The sequence below is a fragment of the Phlebotomus papatasi genome, chromosome 2 (assembly GCF_024763615.1).
Source record: "Phlebotomus papatasi isolate M1 chromosome 2, Ppap_2.1, whole genome shotgun sequence".
Classification (NCBI taxonomy): Eukaryota; Metazoa; Arthropoda; class Insecta; order Diptera; family Psychodidae; genus Phlebotomus; species Phlebotomus papatasi.
The window spans coordinates 78,843,923-78,863,837 of NC_077223.1; the positions used below are offsets into that span (position 1 = coordinate 78,843,923).

Consider the following 19,915-nt stretch of genomic DNA (forward strand, 5'->3'; position numbering starts at 1 on the left):
CGTTGAGTTGTTCTTCGTTAAACCCAGTGGTTGACGGGTTTATTGGGTTTATTGTTTACTTTTTGTGGAGAAGTGAAAAATCTGTGAAAATTGAGTGAAAAGAGGGTGTTTGTTGGAAAATCATGGCTCTGTACGATGATTTGGATACAAAGCAACGACCTGACCAGATAGATGGATGGTCATCAGGGATAAAATTGCTGCAGACGCAGTTAGCAGTGAAGAAGGCTGCTGTCAATGTCCCACCGCGGAATATCCCCCGGAAAGCCACAACTCTTGCCCCAGTGATTGATCTGAAGGGTAAGAAGGACAATCCTGATGATATTTTCAAGCCACAGAGTGAGGTGCTGCGGCTACAGCCGCCTCAGGTCAAGAGTACGCCCAAGAGCACTTTTGTCCCAGCAACAGCTCCCACTCCGGAAACCCTGCTACGGGAATCCACGTCGGAGGAAGTTGAGTGGAATGTGGTGGATGAATATGATCCCATGTGGCCCAATGAGTACGAGAAGCTGGTGAAGGACAAGCGGGACAAGGAGAGGGAGAAGTTACGGGAGCGGGAAGAGAGGAAGCGCGAGGAGAGAAACACAAAACGAAGAGTTCCAGGAGTTGCAAGATTGGGAGAGGATGGTTCGCCGCCAGTGAAGTATATGGGCTTTGGAGGGAGACCGGCTGTTCATTCTGACGACGAGGAGAGCTACAGTAAGTCTCCGCCAAGTGCTGGAAGGGCATCAATGGGAGCAGCAATTGCTCCACCACCTTCGCTCCAGGAGAACAGCACGGTGGTGTCTGAGAAGTCAGCCCTGGCCAATGTGGCTGCATATGGAAGTAGCAGTGTTGCGGCAAAGATAATGGCAAAGTATGGCTTCAAGGATGGCCAGGGATTGGGCAAGCAGGAACAAGGAATGGCAGTTGCTCTTCAGGTTGAGAAAACCTCCAAGCGTGGCGGACGAATTATCCACGAGAAGGAATTCATGATGCCCCCACCGACAGTTCCCAGTCCGCCTCCACAGACGTCAGAGCCCAGCATCACGGAAATCATGAAGTCACCCAGCAAAGTCGTCCTCCTGCGCAATATGGTTGGTCCTGGAGATGTGGATTCCGAACTCGAGCCCGAAGTCAAAGATGAATGCAACACAAAGTACGGAGATGTCGTCACAGTGGTAATCCATGAGATCCCTGATGTCAATCCCGAGGAAGCTGTTCGGATATTTGTGGAATTCAAGAGGATTGAGAGTGCCATTAAGGCTGTAGTAGACCTCAATGGACGATTCTTCGGCGGGAGACAAGTAAAAGCTGGATTTTATGATTTTGAAAAATTCCAAAATCTCCAACTTCTCGGCTAAGAACTAAAAACATCCACGCCTCAAAATGTAATTTAAATTCTTTATTCTCTTATTTTGAAAATCGAACATTGACATAGAATAAATAAACTACCAATATATCCTCTAAATTCACAATTATTCTTTTTTTTTTCCTCCGACCAAATTTGGAATCTTGGTCCTTGACTATTTCTTTCCTTCTTTCTTCCTTTTTTTTGAAGCTGAATTGCATTGAAAAATATTCACTCACATCCTCAATTTATTCCAGGATGCCTGAGAGAGATAAAAGCTCTAATGTGCACTAATTTTTTATCATGTGGAATACTCCATTTTTCACTTTTAATATATTTTATCTTGAAACTTTTTCCTATAGCCTAAGTCATTTTTGTTTTTAGAAAAGAAAATCATCACAATAATTTAAAGTCTTTGGCCAGAAAAGTGTCTTCTTTATTAACGCTGTGCAACAAATTTTAATTCTTTTGGGAATCCTTCATTATGGTGCTATTCCAAATAAAAATGAAAAAAGGGAAATCTGCTCAGAACATTTTTTTAGTACAAGTCTGTTCTCGTGTGCTTTTTTCCCAAGTGCTCTTTGTGTTTCAAAACCACAAATAGCCGTGACAGGAATCAATACAAAGAAAAGTCGATAATGCAGAAGAACATGAGAACAGCCATGTACTAAAAAATATTTGAGAGGATGAAAATATTCGCAATGGAAAATAAATATGCATATTAGCTAGTGATTCCAAGTAACCGGGTTTTTATGATAAGACGGTTAATCGGTTTTGGAAGGGTCTAAAACCGGTTTCAATTTTAGGATTAGATTATGGAATTTTGAGCAATTTTTCAGAACTTGAACTTTGATGTAATATTTAATACATAAAATATATTCTTTTTCTCAGTTAGTTTAGAACTTATTTATTTAATTACTTTAATTTTGTATTTGTATTAAAATAGTTCAGGAAATTTCAGAATTCAGGAAAATTACTGGGAATATTTCCAATAATATTATACCTTGTACAGTAGACTCTCTCAATCGGGAATATGGGGCAAAATGTCATCCGCTTTAGCGATAGAATTGAGCGTCAAAGCCTTTGTAAATTCCACAAAAAGCGCTCAATTATAAAGAATCACGATAAAATAGGAAGAACGACAGCGAATTAGCTTCATAATTAAACGTGTAAATTGTCAACAAAATTTTTCGCCCGATTGAGCGAGAGTCTACTGTAAAAGCTAATGCAATGTAGATTTCTGTATAAATAACTATTTATTCATACAATTTATTTTTTTTAGAATAAATTGGTTATAAACGTTGTCATTTTTTGACAATCTTTAATGAAGAAATAGTTAAAAATTTTATTCTAGATTTTGGAAAATAAAAAAAAAATAGAATTTAATAGAGAATGTTTTAACTTTAACGAACAAACCGAAAGAGTTTTCCTCTTTATTTTTAAAATCCTATGACTAGTTAAATCTTGTTAAACTTAATTTTAGAAAATTTGAATCATGGAAAAAAATAATATTCGCAAAAATATAAAAAAAAAGAATATTGGAAAGATAGTATACCCAGATTTTTCGCTATCTACAGTGGCGGACATAATAATAGAATCAACTCCGCAAAGACCACTATTTTACCTTTAGTATTTTTGTTTATTCCAATTCGTTGAAATAATTTTGACAGAAATGTTGAAATAATTGCCTTAAGTCAAATAAGTGTTGTTTTGGTCGCTAGAGGTCTCTATTTTTCACAGAATACATCAATGGTGAAATTTGGTTTGAACAACACAATAGGACCACTTTTATTTAAATTAAATAAGTTTAAATAAAGCCATATTTATAAAATCATAAATGACAGTTTTCCAGTTTTTTTGGCTGAACTGAATTTCACTATTGACGTATTATGTGTAAAATAGAGACCTCTAGCGGCCAAACCAACTCTTATTCTACGATTCTAATAATTTGAAGATTTCTACTGCAGAATTATATCAACAAATTGGGAAAAAATACAAAGGTTAAAAAAATATAAGCTTTGCAAAACGACTCTATTATTTTGGCTGATACTCGTTATAAAATTTTTCTTTGTAAAATCTTGTAAAAATATTGTCAAATTTTTTCTTCAACAAAAAAAATTCAGATTTTTCGATCGGGAATGGTTTCTAACGTCAATTTTCAGATCATTCTCTCTAGAGAAAACATATCGTGCTTAATTTTTGGTATTAATATCATGAAAATCATGATTATAATTTACACAAAATTCACAAATGATTTCATAGAAAAAATTCCGTAGGCATTTTGAAAAGAAAAAATAAATAAAATAAAAGGAAACCTTTGTTGTTCTTTACTCCATCGGTTGAGAAACTAATAAATACTAGATTTTGAAAAAAAATTTACAAGAATTTCTGTAACAATCCTAGTGAATTTGGGTCTAATAAGATATGTATAGTTTAAATACTGCAAGATTTAATAAAAATCTATGAAAACAAGGAGAGGTAAACATCTTGTTACTTTTCCGCATAAAACAATATTTTACAAGATTGTACTAAATCGTTTACAATTTTTTGTAGGTGTGATTCCTTCTAATCACACCTTTTCAGTATACAATTGATTTTTAGTCCTGTAAAAATATTTAACTATAAGGTTCAAAAGATAAAATATTTTCAAGTGAAGAAGTCCTGAAATAATTTCCGATAATTCATGAGTGCCAAACAACTATTCTTCTTTCTCAATTTCCATATACGTCTCTTTCTTTCATTTCACCTCTTTTTATATGAAATGTATAAGTGAGAGTGCAAAAGAAAATGCTCTTCAGTAGGTTAGACAAAGATACCAATACAATTATATATAATAAGAGATTTTAATGCACTTTATTTTCAATAAATTATTGTGAATAAACGAATTAAGATAGAAAATTCAAACTAAAAAGATATGAAAGAATATTAAATTTACTCACTTTTAGGCATAGTACTTGGCATATAAAATGTTCTATCTAAGTGGGAGAATTATTATAACATGGAAAAAATACAGAAAAATGCACCATTTTGTGTGCACTTTTTCAAAAAAATCTTTAAAAAATACACTTTATTTTCATCGTAGGTTCTTGATAGGTTTACAAGAGTTATAGAGGATGAAATTGCGCGTCATTTTAGCTTTATGTGGCGCCTCGAGTGGGTCAGTGGATAGAGCAGTGGCTCTGTGACTGCGAGGTCGTGGGTTCGTGGCTGAGCGGCAGCAGAAAAAAGATTTCTCATGCCATATCGGCTTCGAATTCGTCCAGTGAATGAATGAATAGTAATGTCAATGGTGCATATTGGCAAAAAAGTGAACCGCCTAAAAACAATAGAGGCTGGTACGAAAACGAGTTTCGATGTGAAAGTGGTACTTCAATCGATACAAATATTCGCTGTCACTGATCCCAAACACACACCGAGAAGGGATGCTGTGATATAGTAACGGCACTGATTGTCCACACAGAGCTGCGATATAGAGCGGCTACCCGTATCGGGGGATAAGATAGAATAGGAGTGGGGAAGCATAAGGGGCCCAATTGGTGGCCTGGATGCATCGGAATATCCGAAATGGAGAACTGACCCCTGGCAAAATCTTATCTTATCTTAGCTTTATGTGACTACCACCGGATAATTAGAACCGGAAATATAAATTTTTGAATTTTAGAAAACAGCAAAAAACTAAAAATGCATATTTAAAAAAATCCAGACGTGACCCGGACAAACCGATTTCAGATTTGAGATCCCTAAATAATCCTCTAACAAGTTTTTGCACTCTCGTCAGAAACACCCACAAAAACCTAAATTTTGTCGCACAGTGTAAATTTTCAAAATTGATTTTCTTCATTTTTCCCATAAATTTTAATTCAATTACCTAAACTTTTTAACTTTAAGCTTGAAAATTAAAAAAAATGAGAACAGTTTCCAGCGCCACTTACGACAGAAAACAGTGCCCTCTCACGGAAAAAAGGTTGCCAATCCTGTGAATTCTTAGCAATTTGTGTACATTTTCTACTTTCCATTTCGTTTTATTACTCCGATCTGTTTTGTAGGATCGTATATCCATTTCCGAAAATTCCCAGAAAATTAATTCAAAACTAATTTTCAATTTAAAAAATAGGGAGAATTGAGTTCGCGGTTTACTGAAATTAATATCAGTTTAGGAACAGTTCACACTTCAAAAAATTCAAAAACTCTCCTACATTTTGCTTGGGTATTTTAAAAATAACTTTAAAGTCTCATTTTAGAAAATATTTCAATTTCGAAAATGTAATATACATATAAAAAATCAGAAAGTGAATGATAAGTGGTTTAAAAATTGAAAAAATATGACTTAAAATAAATTATATATTTTTTTATTATATATATTTTTTTCTAATCATAAAAAAAAACAAATTTTGAAGAAATTATTGAACTACAGAGTGCGGATAACTTCACGACAGACACTGCTTTATGACGCAAATGTGCTAGGGTTCAAATCCCCTTTAGATCACCAGAATTTTTTTTTCATATTAAAAGATTTCGAATCCCATCCAGTAGACTTCACTGCACTTTATTCAACAGAGCTTGGGACTAAAAGTCCCATCTTTGTGTAAGAAAAAAAATGATTAAAGGCCTAGTTCCCTTATGAGATGTTGTGCCAAGAAAAAAAAATGTTGCACGGCGAAAATAAAATTAAAAGGAATTTGGGGGGAAAAACAAAAAGGTGCAGTAAAAGGCGAAGGATAAATATCAAATCAGGTGGGTTGGTGGTTAATCCTTCCCACAGTCGAACTACGGTGTCGTCTGTTGGATAGCCCTGAAGCATGAGCGACAGACAGGAACTGGATTGCCACTGTTGTGTCCAGCCAATGGAACAGTTCGGACAATGCAGCGTGAGCAAAACACTTCGCCGCATTTCCAGCAGTGATTCTTCCGACTGAACTGATCGAATGGTGTTGAGCATGAGCAAACCGTAACATTTCTCATGGATTTCCAATCCACCGCCACAGATTCCATTTCCGCATTTATCTGCTGAAGCTCACAATTTGTCTCTGAAATCTGCGAAGAAAATCCCTTTCTTAAAGCTTTTCACCTTTCTCTACAACATTTCCCCTCTCCCCCACACCTAACTTCCTCTTTTAGATCTGGATTTATGAAGTGAACAAGGGGCTAATCATTCATATATCCCAGTGACAAGGGGTACATCGTTTCTTACATTGAGAGAAATCCGAAAAAGTTAAAATAACATTCCGGAAATGTTAATTTTACCCTGCAGTATTGATTGATCTTTTTTTCTCAGTGTTGGCTTCAATTTCTGAAAATTTTCGAAAGTAAAAGGCTCCCAGTTCAAGCCTGGCTGGAGGCAGGAATTTTTTACCATCTCTATTTGGGTGAAATTGGTGGAATTGGGAATCACACAAATAGGGGAAAGTGCTCTCCCTTCACTGAGTGAGAGAAATCCGAAAAAGTTAAAATAACATTCCGGAAATGTTAATTTTACCCTGCATTATTGATCCGAAATCGATGTAAATATTATGCTTTTTTAGTTAATCGCACCCTCTTTTTTCTCAGTGTTCGAACGTTCATGCCTTCGAATAATGTGAATTTCTTTTATTTTTCCTAAGAGATGTACACTAAATTATCATGGAATTATCAACAATTGATGATAAGCCAACTAATATTTAATAGAAATGTGTAAATCTCTTAGGAAAACTAAAAGAAAATTCACAATATTCGAAGGCATGAACGTTATAAGGGAAAGTACTTTGCCCTACTCTTGGGCTTACGTAAAAAGCGAACAGAAGTCTGTTCGAAAACACTCACAAAAATTTTTGAGGTTTCATAAAATCCTTTAATGATTTTTCTATTATTATTATACTAACAATTTTTGGGTCTTCTGGCATTTCACGTTTCGCAAAACTTCCCAAAGACTTTTATATATATTCGAATACTTTTAAGATTATTTGGATTTCGTGAAATCTTCGTAAGTTTTCCGGGATCCGGAAAACTATCTGGAGGTTTTTCTGATTTCACGAACCCTATTAAAAGTTTCTCGAGTTTTAAAGCCATTTTTCGTACATTATACTTGACAGTTTTATAGAGATTTTCAATTTTAGTGAAATCCAAAGTTTTCTTTTTCGAAATTTTTAGGTTTCTCGAATTTTAAGAAGTCTTTTAAACTTTCCTCAAATTTTCTAAACCCTTCTAAAGATCTTTCGGTATTCGCAAAACTTTCAGATTTATTTAAACTTGCGAAACCATCTGAAGATTTCTTTGATAACAAGGAATCCTTTTAATGTTACCTGGCTGTTCAAGATGAATTTTCATACAAATAATTTTGAAATTCGTATTTTTTACTCTCTAAGGGATAATAATGAATTTCAATTCATACCGGAATACTTTTGAATAGTTCAATAGCCAGGATATCCATCATATGTCCTTTCATTCTTAAAAAGATGCGAACAATTCAACATAAATGTTGAACTATTTTGGCTTGACCATGGTCTGCAATCAATAAACTTATCTTTAACCCTTTAAGGACGAGAAGGTCAAAAACTGAGGGTCTGAAAAACTCCTTTTTCGGACTTTTTAGACTAAAACATAGCTTGAGAAGGCCGTAGGAAAAATTCCATTTTTGGGTCACCGGTGACCCAATCGTCCTTAAAAGGGTTAATGGTCTTTAAAGGATTTATGGACCACCACGCTATTTTTAGATCCTTTTACTACTAGGAATGTCCTGTCATTTCTATTCAGTATGCAACACGATTTTTGGCACACGGGTCTCACATGGTACGTTAGGTACATTCAAGTTTCCTGAACAAGAAACTGTTCTTAGTTTTGCTCCTACATGTAACAATTTTTTTTATTAATTGTTTTATATTTATCCTACTTTGTCTTATATTATTTATTAGATCTCGTATACTAATGAAAAGAACCTAAAAATGTAGGTTCGTTGTAATATCTTCTACGGACGAAATGTAGTCCTAAATTTTTCAAAATTCTCCTCTCTAAGGTGATTTTTTGAGAAATTTTAGTTAGACTTGGTTTTTTTTGGAGCTAAAACACTGGTAAATTCATTGATTGTCTCGATAGTTTTTTTTCGGTTTTGGAAAATTGTAGATTTTTTGGGTTTTGAGAAACTTTCTGAAGATTCGTAGAGTTTAGGAAAACAACTCTTGAGAATTTCGGAGGAGTTTCAAGGGATTTTCTCTAGATTATTTAACAATTTTTTTGGATTTCTCGGTTTTGTGAAGCCCTTTTTATGGATTTGGTGAAATTATTGATTTGTCAGTGTTTCGTGAAACATTAAGATTTTTCGAGTTTTATGAAAGCCCCTGAAGTTTTCTCGGAAACTTTTCTTAAATTTTTTTGCTGTTTTTAATTATTCCAATGGGGGTTTTAAATTTCGTGAAACCATATGATGGTTTCTCGATAAATTGCTTAACTTTTTCTAAATTTCGTGAAACATTTTAAAAGTTTCCCGCGTTTTATGAATTTTTATTAAGGTTTTTCCTTGGATTTCTTGAATTTTTTTGCGGATTTTCCAGGTTTTGTGAAACCTTGTTAGATTTTACGAAACAATACTTGAGTTTCTCAAGTTTCGTGAAACACTTCTTAGACATAGTTATCATGGGTTTCTCTATATGAGTCACCCCTTGGTAGTGAAGCTTTCATGGAATGGGATATTCTAACAATTTATTCCACTGATTTCTGTACTTTCACCACTAACTTCAATATTCTCTCATCTTTTATTCATAAACTATTAATTCTTCCCAAGTTGATGTGGTGCTGCTCTATATCAAGGAACACCTATAATAAGCCTCCCCTCATGTTCATCGTGACTCGTGAATGAATTACCAATTTATCACACCATTCACCAGACTCACATTCCACCATCCATCCTCCACATTGCTAAACCTTTTTTGCGTATGTGCACAAAACGAGCGAAGCAGTTACTTTGATATAAAATTTAATAGATAAATTCAATTAAGGTCTCATTTACCAGCAGCATCTGCGTGGTGAATTAGCAATGAATTTTGCCCCCTTCTCTTGTGGCTTGTAATTTTAAATTCATTCTATAATTACTTGATGTCAAACAAATTAAACAACCCTCAAGTTTTATTTAAAATTTAGGAGAGACGCCTCTCTCTCTCTCTCTGAAATAAATTAGCGAACTCGTGTGGGTGGAAAAAAAAAGTAATATCAGAATACTAGGGATTTTACTAAATGTCTCATAAATTTCGAGACATTCCTAACAAATTATCCTATAACATTAAGTTCCAAACTATTTATCACTCGAGATTTCGTTTAAAATTTCAATATGTTGAACCGAAAGAATGTTCCTCTTTTTTTCAAGAAGATATACGGAGTGAGTATCAAAAAGAAAGAATGTACAAAGTTTAACTATTTGATGAGACACCTGAACTGTTGCTGAATAATATATTATCATTAATTTTCTGATGGAATCCTTCCTGTTTACGTAGATTCTTGGATAAAGAATTTATGTGTTATAAAATATTTGAACTCAAATAAATTCAGTAAAAGCAATTTTAAATTTAAACCAATTTCCCAAAATCTAGGAAACAACCAAATTTTAAATATTTAAATAAGGAGATAAAATTAATTTTTAGCGTTTTTTCTATCTATCACGCGCTTTATATATAGCGCTTTTTCGAAATTACAGGGGACCAATAATTCGTTCTGAGCAATTTTTCAGGAGACAAAATATTCAATTTCTTGTAAATATCTATCCCGCGTCAATTCCTGGGCAAGAATTATTTATTTATTTATTTTCTATTGATTGAACGAGCTTTTCCATGAGAAGAATATGTTTCTAAGTAAAGCTATTTAATTTAATAGCCATTAGTATCAGCAATTTAATCAGATACTCTTCTTAACTCACTTATCCAAAAGAATGTAAAAGTAAACTTTCAAAAATTATGAATAACTTCGGGATAATCACAAAGGTTTCACGTATGGGGAAGTAGGGCATCTTTGAAATTGGGCTTTTTCTACTATTTTTGAATGGAATTAAGCCTTTTCATGATGTATTTTAACTTCATAAATTGTTTGTGAAGTTAAATTATATCGCTGCAGGATCCAGTTTCAATTTAAAATAAAAGAAAAAAGTTCTATTTTAAAGCTGCCCCAATTCGAAGGTGCCCCACTTCCTTAGCTAGGTGCTTGCAAAAATTATCTTAGATTATCCGCAAGAATTTTTTGAAATTCTCTAAATATTAAAAAAAAGTTTTATTGGAAGTTTTATAGGAAATCCCCGGGAACTTTCCGAGAATGGTGAGGAAAACTGAGAGATTTTACCCAGGAATATATATACCCGTGAACTCCCCTGAAAGTTAGTGGTCGGAAAAACTAGGCGATTTTTCTCAAAGAAATCCCTGGAAACTCTTCGGGAAAGATCGGAGAAACTTGAGGATAATTCTTAGGAAAATCCTTGGGAAAAACCATAAAATATCCTCCTCACATTTTTTCTTTCCTTTTTAATTTTTTTCTTTTATTATTTTTTATCTTTATATTTCTTTTTCTTTTAGTTCTCTTAATTTTTTCCCTTTTTTTACCTTATCCTTTTTGTTACTCAGTTGATGACTCGTATGTATAGTGCTGCCTCACACACCTGTTTGAATTGCTCTATTCATTGCAACCAGAAAACCATCTCGCCCGAAGTATAGCTTAACTTTTACAGAATTTCCTTCAAGATTTCCCTTGAACTCGCCACGGAATTTTCATGTATCTTTGGAAGGAATTTTTCTCACGATTTCCCTGAGAAATCTTCGGGAATGGTCTGGAAAATTCAAAGACTTTTCCTCAGAAAATTTGAAGGAATCCTCTAGCAATGGCCAGGAAATTCTCCCAATCACTAGGAGGAAATTTCTCCTCTAAATCCCCAAGAATGCCGGTAGAAATCCTCCATAAAATTACTCTTTGAATTCATCGGGAACTCACTGGGAACTAGCCAAATTTTCCGAGGGAATTTTTAATGAAAAATTTCCAAGGGAATTTAATGGGATCTCTTTGGAAAATGTCGACACCTCTGCGGGGTAATTTTCCCAGAGATTCCACCCTAATTCTCGTTGTTGAAATCGTTGGAGATTTTAGGGAGAAAAATCCTGACGTAAATATCGAAATTTCGGTGGGAAATTCTAGAGAACGATAATGGAAATTGCACATAGAAATTTCTCACATAGAAATGAAGTTATCGTGTTTTCCGAAAGAAGAAATTTTCAAAGGAAAACCCTATGATCTACTTGGGAAATTTCCACTCTTTAGTGGGTAATTTCTCGAGCAATTCCACTGGAAGTCCTATGTTGGGTAATCTTGGAGACTTGTGGAGGAAAATTCCTTTGATACCTGGTGAAATTTATACAGGAAATCCTCTGGGTATAAATTCTGAGATCCGTGAGTTACTCACGTGAGAAATTCACGTATTTAGCTGAGTTTAGATTGCCCTTTAGATGAGAGTTTAGATTTTCAAGTGCTACGTTCTTGTTAATATTTCTTGAAACACTTAGAAAAGGGTATCTCAGGACGGTGAATTTATCACATGATCAACTCACTATCTCAGAATTCACACTCTGATGAAATTTCTTTCGGGAGGATTTTTTTATGGGGTTAGTAACAAGCTTATGCAAAACTCAAAATAAATATTCAAGAAAAAGAGATGGCAAAGCGTCCCAGCTTTACGGAATGTTCGAACTCACGAGATAGAACTCTCCATGAATTAGTTTTTCACATGATCTTTTGATGCTTACTGGTCTATGAGAGAACAACTTGATTCATAAATCACAAACGCATTTGAAAATAAAAAAATCGGTCCTTGACCGATTCATTACTGATAAAGACTAATTAAGCCGGGTACGAAATTTCAATACTTTTCAAAAAACTCCAAATATAACCAAATCGGTTAACAAATGGGCCCTCCAAAGTGGTTGACATTTGACCTTCAATAATTCAAAATGGCGAATTTACCGGTCATAGGTATATTTGGACAAAATGTTCGCCAGGACTACTTCTAAAACATGTCTGACAATCAATGAAAAATCTTGAGCCAAACATGGTTTTGCAAGGGATGAAGGAGAGGAGTTAGGGGAAATGAAAGAGAAAAGACTATCCACTTATGGGGGATCGAATGACTTTCGACGACCGAAAGTTGATATCCCTTACCGTTTGACCTATAGCTCGGGAACAAACTTCAGATCAAGAAACAAATATTTTTTGAAAAAAATGATTCAAATATCGGTACTTAACCGATTTATTACCGTTCAATACATTTCCAAAAAATTCAAATTTAACCAAATCAATTAATAAATAAGCTCTCCAAAGTGATTGAACTTTGACCTTCAATAATTCAAAATGGCGAATTTTGCGGTCATAGGTATGTTTTGACGAATTGTCAGTTTAGGCTATCTCTAAAACATATCCAAAAACAAAAGAGATCTATGGTGCCGGTTTCGAAATAAACCAAAAAACATGTTTTTGGAGGGGATGGAAAGGGATAATGAAAAAAAAGAAAAACTGGAGATATTTCTTTTTTTTATTGGTGGTCACCAAAAACAGAAAGTTGATATATTTTTTACCGTTTACGCTTCAGGGCGATGACAAATTGAAAAAAGCGAATTATGGCTGATCTCTCATTGAGATCGAGCTGTAAAAATTTCAATTCCTCCTGTCTTAAATTCATTTTGTATTTTCAATTTTAATACAGATAATGTAAAAAAGAACTTTCTCTAAATTTTGTTTTAAAAACCTAAAAAATGCGACTTTAAAATCAAAGTATACAGGAAAGCGTCCAAGTTTTGCGAAGTGCTTGAACTCATGAGATCCATGAATTATATTTTTCGAAGGACTTTTTGTCTGCATGCTGGTTAAGCTCCAGATCGGTGGGAAATTAAAAAAAAATACTGCATATTTTGCTCTTTCTTTGAGTTTGATCAGTGAAAATCTTTATCGTAGAATAATTGATCACAAATCCTTTAAGGATTATTATCAATCAAAATTTTTTTTTTACTAAATCTAAGAAAAAAATCAGAAAATTGGTCATTTGTCCTTTTAAAGGTCAAACAACTGTCCAAACTATTAAAATTTAATGAGTTATCTAAAAGAATTGAGGCGTAACTTAAATTACTTTATTAACCCCTTTAAACCCCTGAATTCGGAGGTAAATCTTTAAACTTTATATTTTTAAGTTCTGTAATTGGAACTTTGAAAATTTCTTTATTTTTTGATAAGAAAAAAATGTTGAATGAATTCTTTTGCAATTCTCATAAAAATTACTGAAATAGTATTATTATCTTTTAAATTTTCAATATTTTGCTAATATTTTTGAACTGTAAATTTTCATTGATTTAATTTTATGAACTCCAAATTAATAAAAATATATTTTCCTAAATACTTTCTAAAAGAAAAATCACTCTTTCGATTTCAAGAATTCTACGAAATCTCATTCACTTAATTTTATTTATTTACTTTTTTATGAAAAGAAATTGATGCTAGCGCAAATTTCTTGCATGGGGATATTTGCGAATCAGAGAAGATTGTAACTGCGTAAATTAAATGTGATTAAAATCTTTTGAAACATTCGCTGCTGAAAGATATGTGCTAGCAGTCGTACACTTCACTCAAAAAGCTTCAAAATTAAATGCAAAGAATGGTAAGAGATGGAAATGGTACTTACCGAGAGATTTGAGAAGGAGAAATCCGTGGAATTGAGAGGATGATCCGTGGTGTCAGTCAATTGTCCTGACTTCTTATCATAATTGTAGCGATTATCATTGATCTCAGTCGTTTCTTTGTTATCCTTGAGCCTCATTGATGGTCCTTGGAATCTTCTGGCTGACTTGGAAATTAGATTTTTGAGATTTGAAATTCTCTTCGTGAGATGCTGCACATGATCCTCCAGGGATGTACAGTGATCCCTACTGGCCAACAAAAGATCCCCCAATGGTTCCCTAGGGTGAACTCCACTCTCAAATCTACTGTACATCCCTCGCCAGAATTTTATGCACTGTGGTGCCAAATTTGGCTTTAGTATCTCATCCATCTCCGGACGATACAGAGGATTAATGTACTCATTGATGTGATTGGCCATGTAGCCCCAGAGTGAGAATGTTGTCTCTGACAGACGCAAATCCAACCGATCTTTCTCACAATTCCCAATAAATGTGCCAAATTGGCACGATTGCACATGATCATGCAGGGTCAGGAGGAAGCGTTCATTGAATTCAAAAGCATCACACCTTTGCTGTACCAATTGCCACGTACTATCGAGGAATTGGGTAAAAACAGGAGACATCTCTTTGGGATCTGTCTGAATATAGCCACACCGTTCACTAAATTTATGCCCAAAGGCCAACCAGTCTTTCTCAATCAGTGCCTGGAATCCCTTGATTGTACGATAGAAAGGATCAAGAATAAGGGCTGCCAGTGAGCAAACCTGAGCCGTTCTATCCCATCCATCTGAGCAATGGACTACCACAGAGATCCCTTTGTCCACAGCACAAGCAATGAAATTAGAAGTGTCCAGAATCGATCGGATATGCTTTAGCCATCCGGAAGATTCCAAAGAACTCAAAAATCCACTCATTGTCGGTGTCTTTTGTTCACAAGCTGCAAAAAATACATTTGGTTTTTTCTTCTTCTTTGATTGTCGCTAAGCAAGAAAATTAGAGAATATAGGGTAAGTGTGCCAAATTCCGGCCAGCTTGCAATTCCGGCCACCTTTTATGTTCCTCTAATTTCCATGAATTTCAAGTTTTTACTTACTCTAAAGATTATACAATGGAAAGGAATAACAGAAAACGTAGCAGCGACAAGCGAGATGACGGGAAAAAAACATTGGAAGAATTCCCGAAGGGCAAGGAACTATGAGAATTATGGTGGCCGGAATAGGGCACCAAAGCTATGTCTACATTTTTATTCATTTTAAAATGTATTAAGAATGATTTTTAGAAAAAATAAAGACGATAAATTGTCTACAAGGTTCCAAGCAACACGCTTTAAGAAAAAGGAATAAAAAAAACCAATTTGTATTAAAAATATTACATTTCAAACTTGAGACTTTGCCACTTGCATGCAACTATGCCGAAATTTGACACACTTACCATAATACGTTTCCATTTTTAAGCACTAGAAACATTAAAGAGCGTAACCAGACAAAATTCGATCTGGTTTCTGTCGGTATACGAAAATACATAGATTTGTTGGAAGATAGAAAAAAGTGAAAGTGTCATGGGTGGTATGTTGTACGGGATAAAATAGTACGTTGTACGAGCTAAAGGTTGTATAGTCCGTTTTTGAATTTTTGGGCATAATCGGTATAATCAGACAATCTTACCGCCAGTCCAAGAGTCAAGTCTACATTATTTTTTCTTTTAGAAAATATTAGAAAAGCGTGTCAGCTTTTCGGTATACTCGAACTTTCCAGATAGCAGACTCCACGAATTTTCCATTGCTATTATGCTTTCGCATTATTTACCGTTTACCGGTTCACAACCGATTTGAACCGATTTATAAATCACTCAAAAGATCGGTCAAAATAGAGGAGTAATAGAATTGATTTTCGGACAAATGCAGATCATCGTTCCATTAACGATCGGAACCGGTTGATACAATTGTCACAAATGTTAAGACCTTTCCAAAGAGTCGAACATAACCTCATTCGGGTGAGAAACACGCTATCTCTAACCGTTTTGGCCTCAAGGCCTGGTAACGGCCGGACAGTAGGACGGACGGGCGGACAGGCGAACGCACAAAGAGCGTGTGGTCCCCGGGAGTGGATAACTCTAACAGTAAGGGCAGAATCACATTGACAGTAAAATGCTTACCGTATTTCGTTAATTTACGCATTTTCATTAGAATTCTTACGAAAATTTTTCATTACCGTATTACCTTATCTCATACTCGGTGGCATACATAATACAAGAAAAAATTGAAGAAATAAAACGAAAATTCGATAAACGGTGAGCAAAAAAACTGGACGTTTAATTTCCCGCAAAGTTTTCTTTGCTCACCATTTATCGAATTTTCGCTTTATTTCTTCAATTTTCTTATATTATTTTCACCTAGTGCCACCGAATATGAGATAAGGTAATACGGTAATGGAAAATTTGCGTAAGTATTGCAATGAAAATGCGTAAATTAACGAAATACGGTGAGACTACGGCGAACATTTTATTGTCAATGTGATTGTGCCCTAAAATGGTTCGAAAGAAATACCGAATGAGTCGGAATCCCGAATAACCAAAATTGAAAATCATGAAAGGGACGAGGTTATACTTAGAAAGTGTGGAATAATTTCCCAGAAAATTTCCTTTTGCCTCCAGTAAGCGCGCGGGAACAATCCTCGGAGTAGCTATGACAGTTTTAAGATTTCGGGATTTTGGCCTATTAGGGATTTGGGCCTTTCGGAATTTTGGCTCTTCGGGATTTTAGCTTTTCGGCATTTTGACCCATTGAGGATTTTGGCTTTTCTGGATCTTGACCAATTTGGAATTTTGGGTTTCGCGATTTTGGATTTCAAGATTTCTTTTTCATCGGGATTTTAGCCTTTCGGAATTTTGAGATTTTTTCTCATCGGGATTTCAATTTTTCGGAGTTTTGGCTTTTTGGGATCTTGGTTTTTCGGAATTTCGATCCATTCGAAATTTAGGATTTCGAGTTTTTTTCTCATCAGGATTTTGGCTTTTCGGAATTTTGGCTTTTCGGAATATCGGCCCATTTGGGTTTTTTGGCTCTCCGGGATTTTGGTCTATCGCGAATTTGGCTTTCGGGATATTGGATTTTAAGATTTTTTCTCATCGGGATTTTGGCTTTTCGGAATATCGGCCCATTTGGGTTTTTTGGGTCTTCGGGATTTTGGTATATCCAAAATTTGGCTTTCGCGATATTGGATTTCTAGATTTTTTCTCATCGGGATTTTGGCTTTTTGGAATTTTGGCTTTTCGGAATATCGGCCCATTTGGGTTTTTCGGCTCTTCGGGATTTTGGTCTGTCGGGATTTTGGCTTTCGGGATTTTGGATTTCGAGATTTTGTCTCATCGGGATTTTGGCTTTTCGGAATTGTGGTTTTTCGGAATTTCGACCCATTTGGGTTTTTTGGCTCTTCGGGATTTCGATCTATCGGAATTTTGGCTTTCGGGATATTGGATTTCGAGATTTTGTCTCTTCTGGACTTTGGCTTTCGGGCTTTCGACCCATTCGGTATTTAGGCATTCGGTATCTTACCTTTGGAGATTTTGGCCCCTTCGAGAGTTTGGAGTTCGGAATTTTAGCAATCGGGATTTTAACCTTTCGGAATTTTGAACCTTTCGGGGGCTTTTCAGGATTCTGGTTTTCAAGATTTTAACCAGGACACGTTTAACTCTTTCGTCTCTTTTGGGACTGTAGTACCCAAAGAAGCATATGCATTTTCTATGAAAAACAATGTTTTTTAATTATTCAGAACTGATAAAAATCCGATTCTTGTGGATGATTACAAACTATAAGGATGTTCAAATGTAAGATATTTTTTGTAGGACCTCAATTAATTCTTGAGCATAGATATTTTTGATTAAAAATTGTGAAATTGGCTTGCAGCATATGCTGCGGTCCGGAAAGAGTTAAAAAAGGGACAGATAATCCTAACCGGCTTATGTAGGTGAGATTCTTAACGTGAGCTAACTCGGAGTGCATGCAAATTCGATTTGATGCTGAAGTAGGGAGACGCCATTCAGTTATCTTGAATCAAATTCGTGAAATTATACAAGTTTTGTATTTGAACCAAAATGTCAAGGATTTGGATGAACTGGCACAAAAGTAATATATGGGTGAAATGTAGACCAGAATGTTCTCTATAATTTTGCCGTAGAACTTGAACTCATCGATTACTCAGAAGCCAAGATAAGCGAGGTTTTTGTTTCTTAACTCGTTTTTTCATCCAGAGTGCCCCAAGTGTTCATTTGTTGAACTTCAACTAAATCAAAGAATTGTTGTATTTTGCGGGACTTTCCATTTAAACCCATATTTTAAGTGTCTCGGTGGAGTAGAGGCAGTGAAATTGGCATCTGAGTGATTTCAAAGCGTTATTATGGGAAAAATCAATTTTTTCACACTTAAACGGCAAAATCTGAGTGATAGCGTAGTCTGAGTGGAAATGATGTATGGACGAAATGTAGAGACAAATGTGCTCTACAATTATGTTGAAGTAATCATCAAAATCGGTTCAGCGACAGTCGAGATAATTGAGGTTATGTGATATTGAAATTGGTTTTTCGACTGTGGCGCCCCTGGTGTTGGTCCCACGAAGTTAAAATATTCTACAAAGTTGTAGCATTTGGTGAGATCTTTCGTTTAAGCCCTCATTCATCAAAATCGGTCACATAGAACCGGAGATATGATTTTTTTAATTTCGTGAACTTTGACCCCTCATATCTCCGGTTCTATTGAAACCACAGCGCACATACGCACCATTTTGGAAACGTCCTAGACTGGACTACAACATACTAAAATTTCATTAACTTGCACAATGCCGTTTTTGAGAAAAGTGACTTTGAATTTCGATGAATTTTGACGCTATCACAGCGCCACCTGTGGTGACTTTTTGAACTTCCATCTGAAAGTGCTCATCGAGACGAAACCAAAAAGGTAAAATTTAGGTCGCTATGTTAATTAGAACCGGAGATAGAGGCCGGTCAATGTTCGAACTTTGACCCCTTATAGCTCGGGTCAGGGGTTATAGATCGACTTAAGGTTTTTTTTGTTTGATAGGTATAATCAACGGCTACAACATACTAAATTTTCAGCCCGATGCACAATGGAATTTTTGAGTTATTTAACTTTTAAGATTTAAAAATTTTCTTTTTAAAAAAAGCGCCCCTAGCGGTGGTTTTATGAACTTGCGATGTTAGAAGGAGAAGTGGCATTTCACGAGAGCTTTCCAAAAAGTCCTCACTTTTTAAATTCTGACAATTAGAACCGGAGTTATGGCCATTTTAAGAAATTTTTTTTGGACCCTCATAGCTCGGGTCAGGGGGGTTGGGGGACCTTAAGTTTGGTATTGATGGAAAGCTCTAAGGCCCAGCTATAACATACTAAAATTTGAGTCCGCTGAATGCCATAGGGGCGGAGCTATTGAGAAAACAAAAAAAGGGGGGTCTTCAAATGGCGGAAGGAGGGGTGGGGGGTGGGGGGTCAATGCACCAAGTTGCAATTTTCACCCGATATATAACCTTTGCCGAAAACCGCAAGTCGATATCTTTTTTAGTTTAGGAGCTATTAAGCTCCAAAGAGCGGCCGGCCGGCCGGCCGGCCGGCCGGGAACGTAACTTAGCCACATATATATTCGGAATCAGGAAGTGGCGAAACACATTTTGGGTAAATTTGAGGTCGATCGGACGACATGAAATTTTGTTAGGATTATAGTAGGTGAGATTGTTAAGAATCTCACCTAATAGATTAAAGAGAAATGGTGTATTATATGAGATATTTGTTTTATTTTTTCAATTAAATTTATTTTGAACTCACAAAAAATAGGATGATTCTCCCTTATAAATTTGTAAAAGTTTAGGACGAAGAGAAAATAAAAAAAAGGAAAACAAGTATTATCTATGGCCAAATTTCTGG

General features: G+C 35.3%; 2 protein-coding genes across 2 annotated transcripts in view; one reads left to right on the top strand and one right to left on the bottom strand.

The window, feature by feature from the left end:
• Positions 1-1,447, top strand: LOC129804562 (splicing factor 45). The gene has a single exon (XM_055851956.1). The coding sequence runs from the start codon at positions 123-125 to the stop codon at positions 1,338-1,340; it is 1,218 nt and encodes a 405-aa protein (XP_055707931.1). The 5' UTR covers positions 1-122; the 3' UTR covers positions 1,341-1,447.
• LOC129801053 (myotubularin-related protein 6) overlaps positions 1,367-19,915 on the bottom strand; it is a 37,498-nt gene continuing 18,949 nt past the window's right edge. Inside the window, exons 6-7 of the mRNA XM_055845812.1 lie at positions 13,992-14,923; positions 1,367-6,361 (exon numbers count right to left, since the gene is read on the bottom strand). Of these exons, the coding sequence (XP_055701787.1) occupies positions 6,095-6,361; positions 13,992-14,923 (1,199 nt within the window). The 3' untranslated portion in view covers positions 1,367-6,094. The remainder of the gene's footprint in view (positions 6,362-13,991; positions 14,924-19,915) is intronic.

Excerpts from the sequence above, each read along its gene's own strand:
- LOC129804562 (XM_055851956.1), top strand. The coding sequence starts at position 123 with ATGGCTCTGTACGATGATTTGGATACAAAGCAACGACCTGACCAGATA.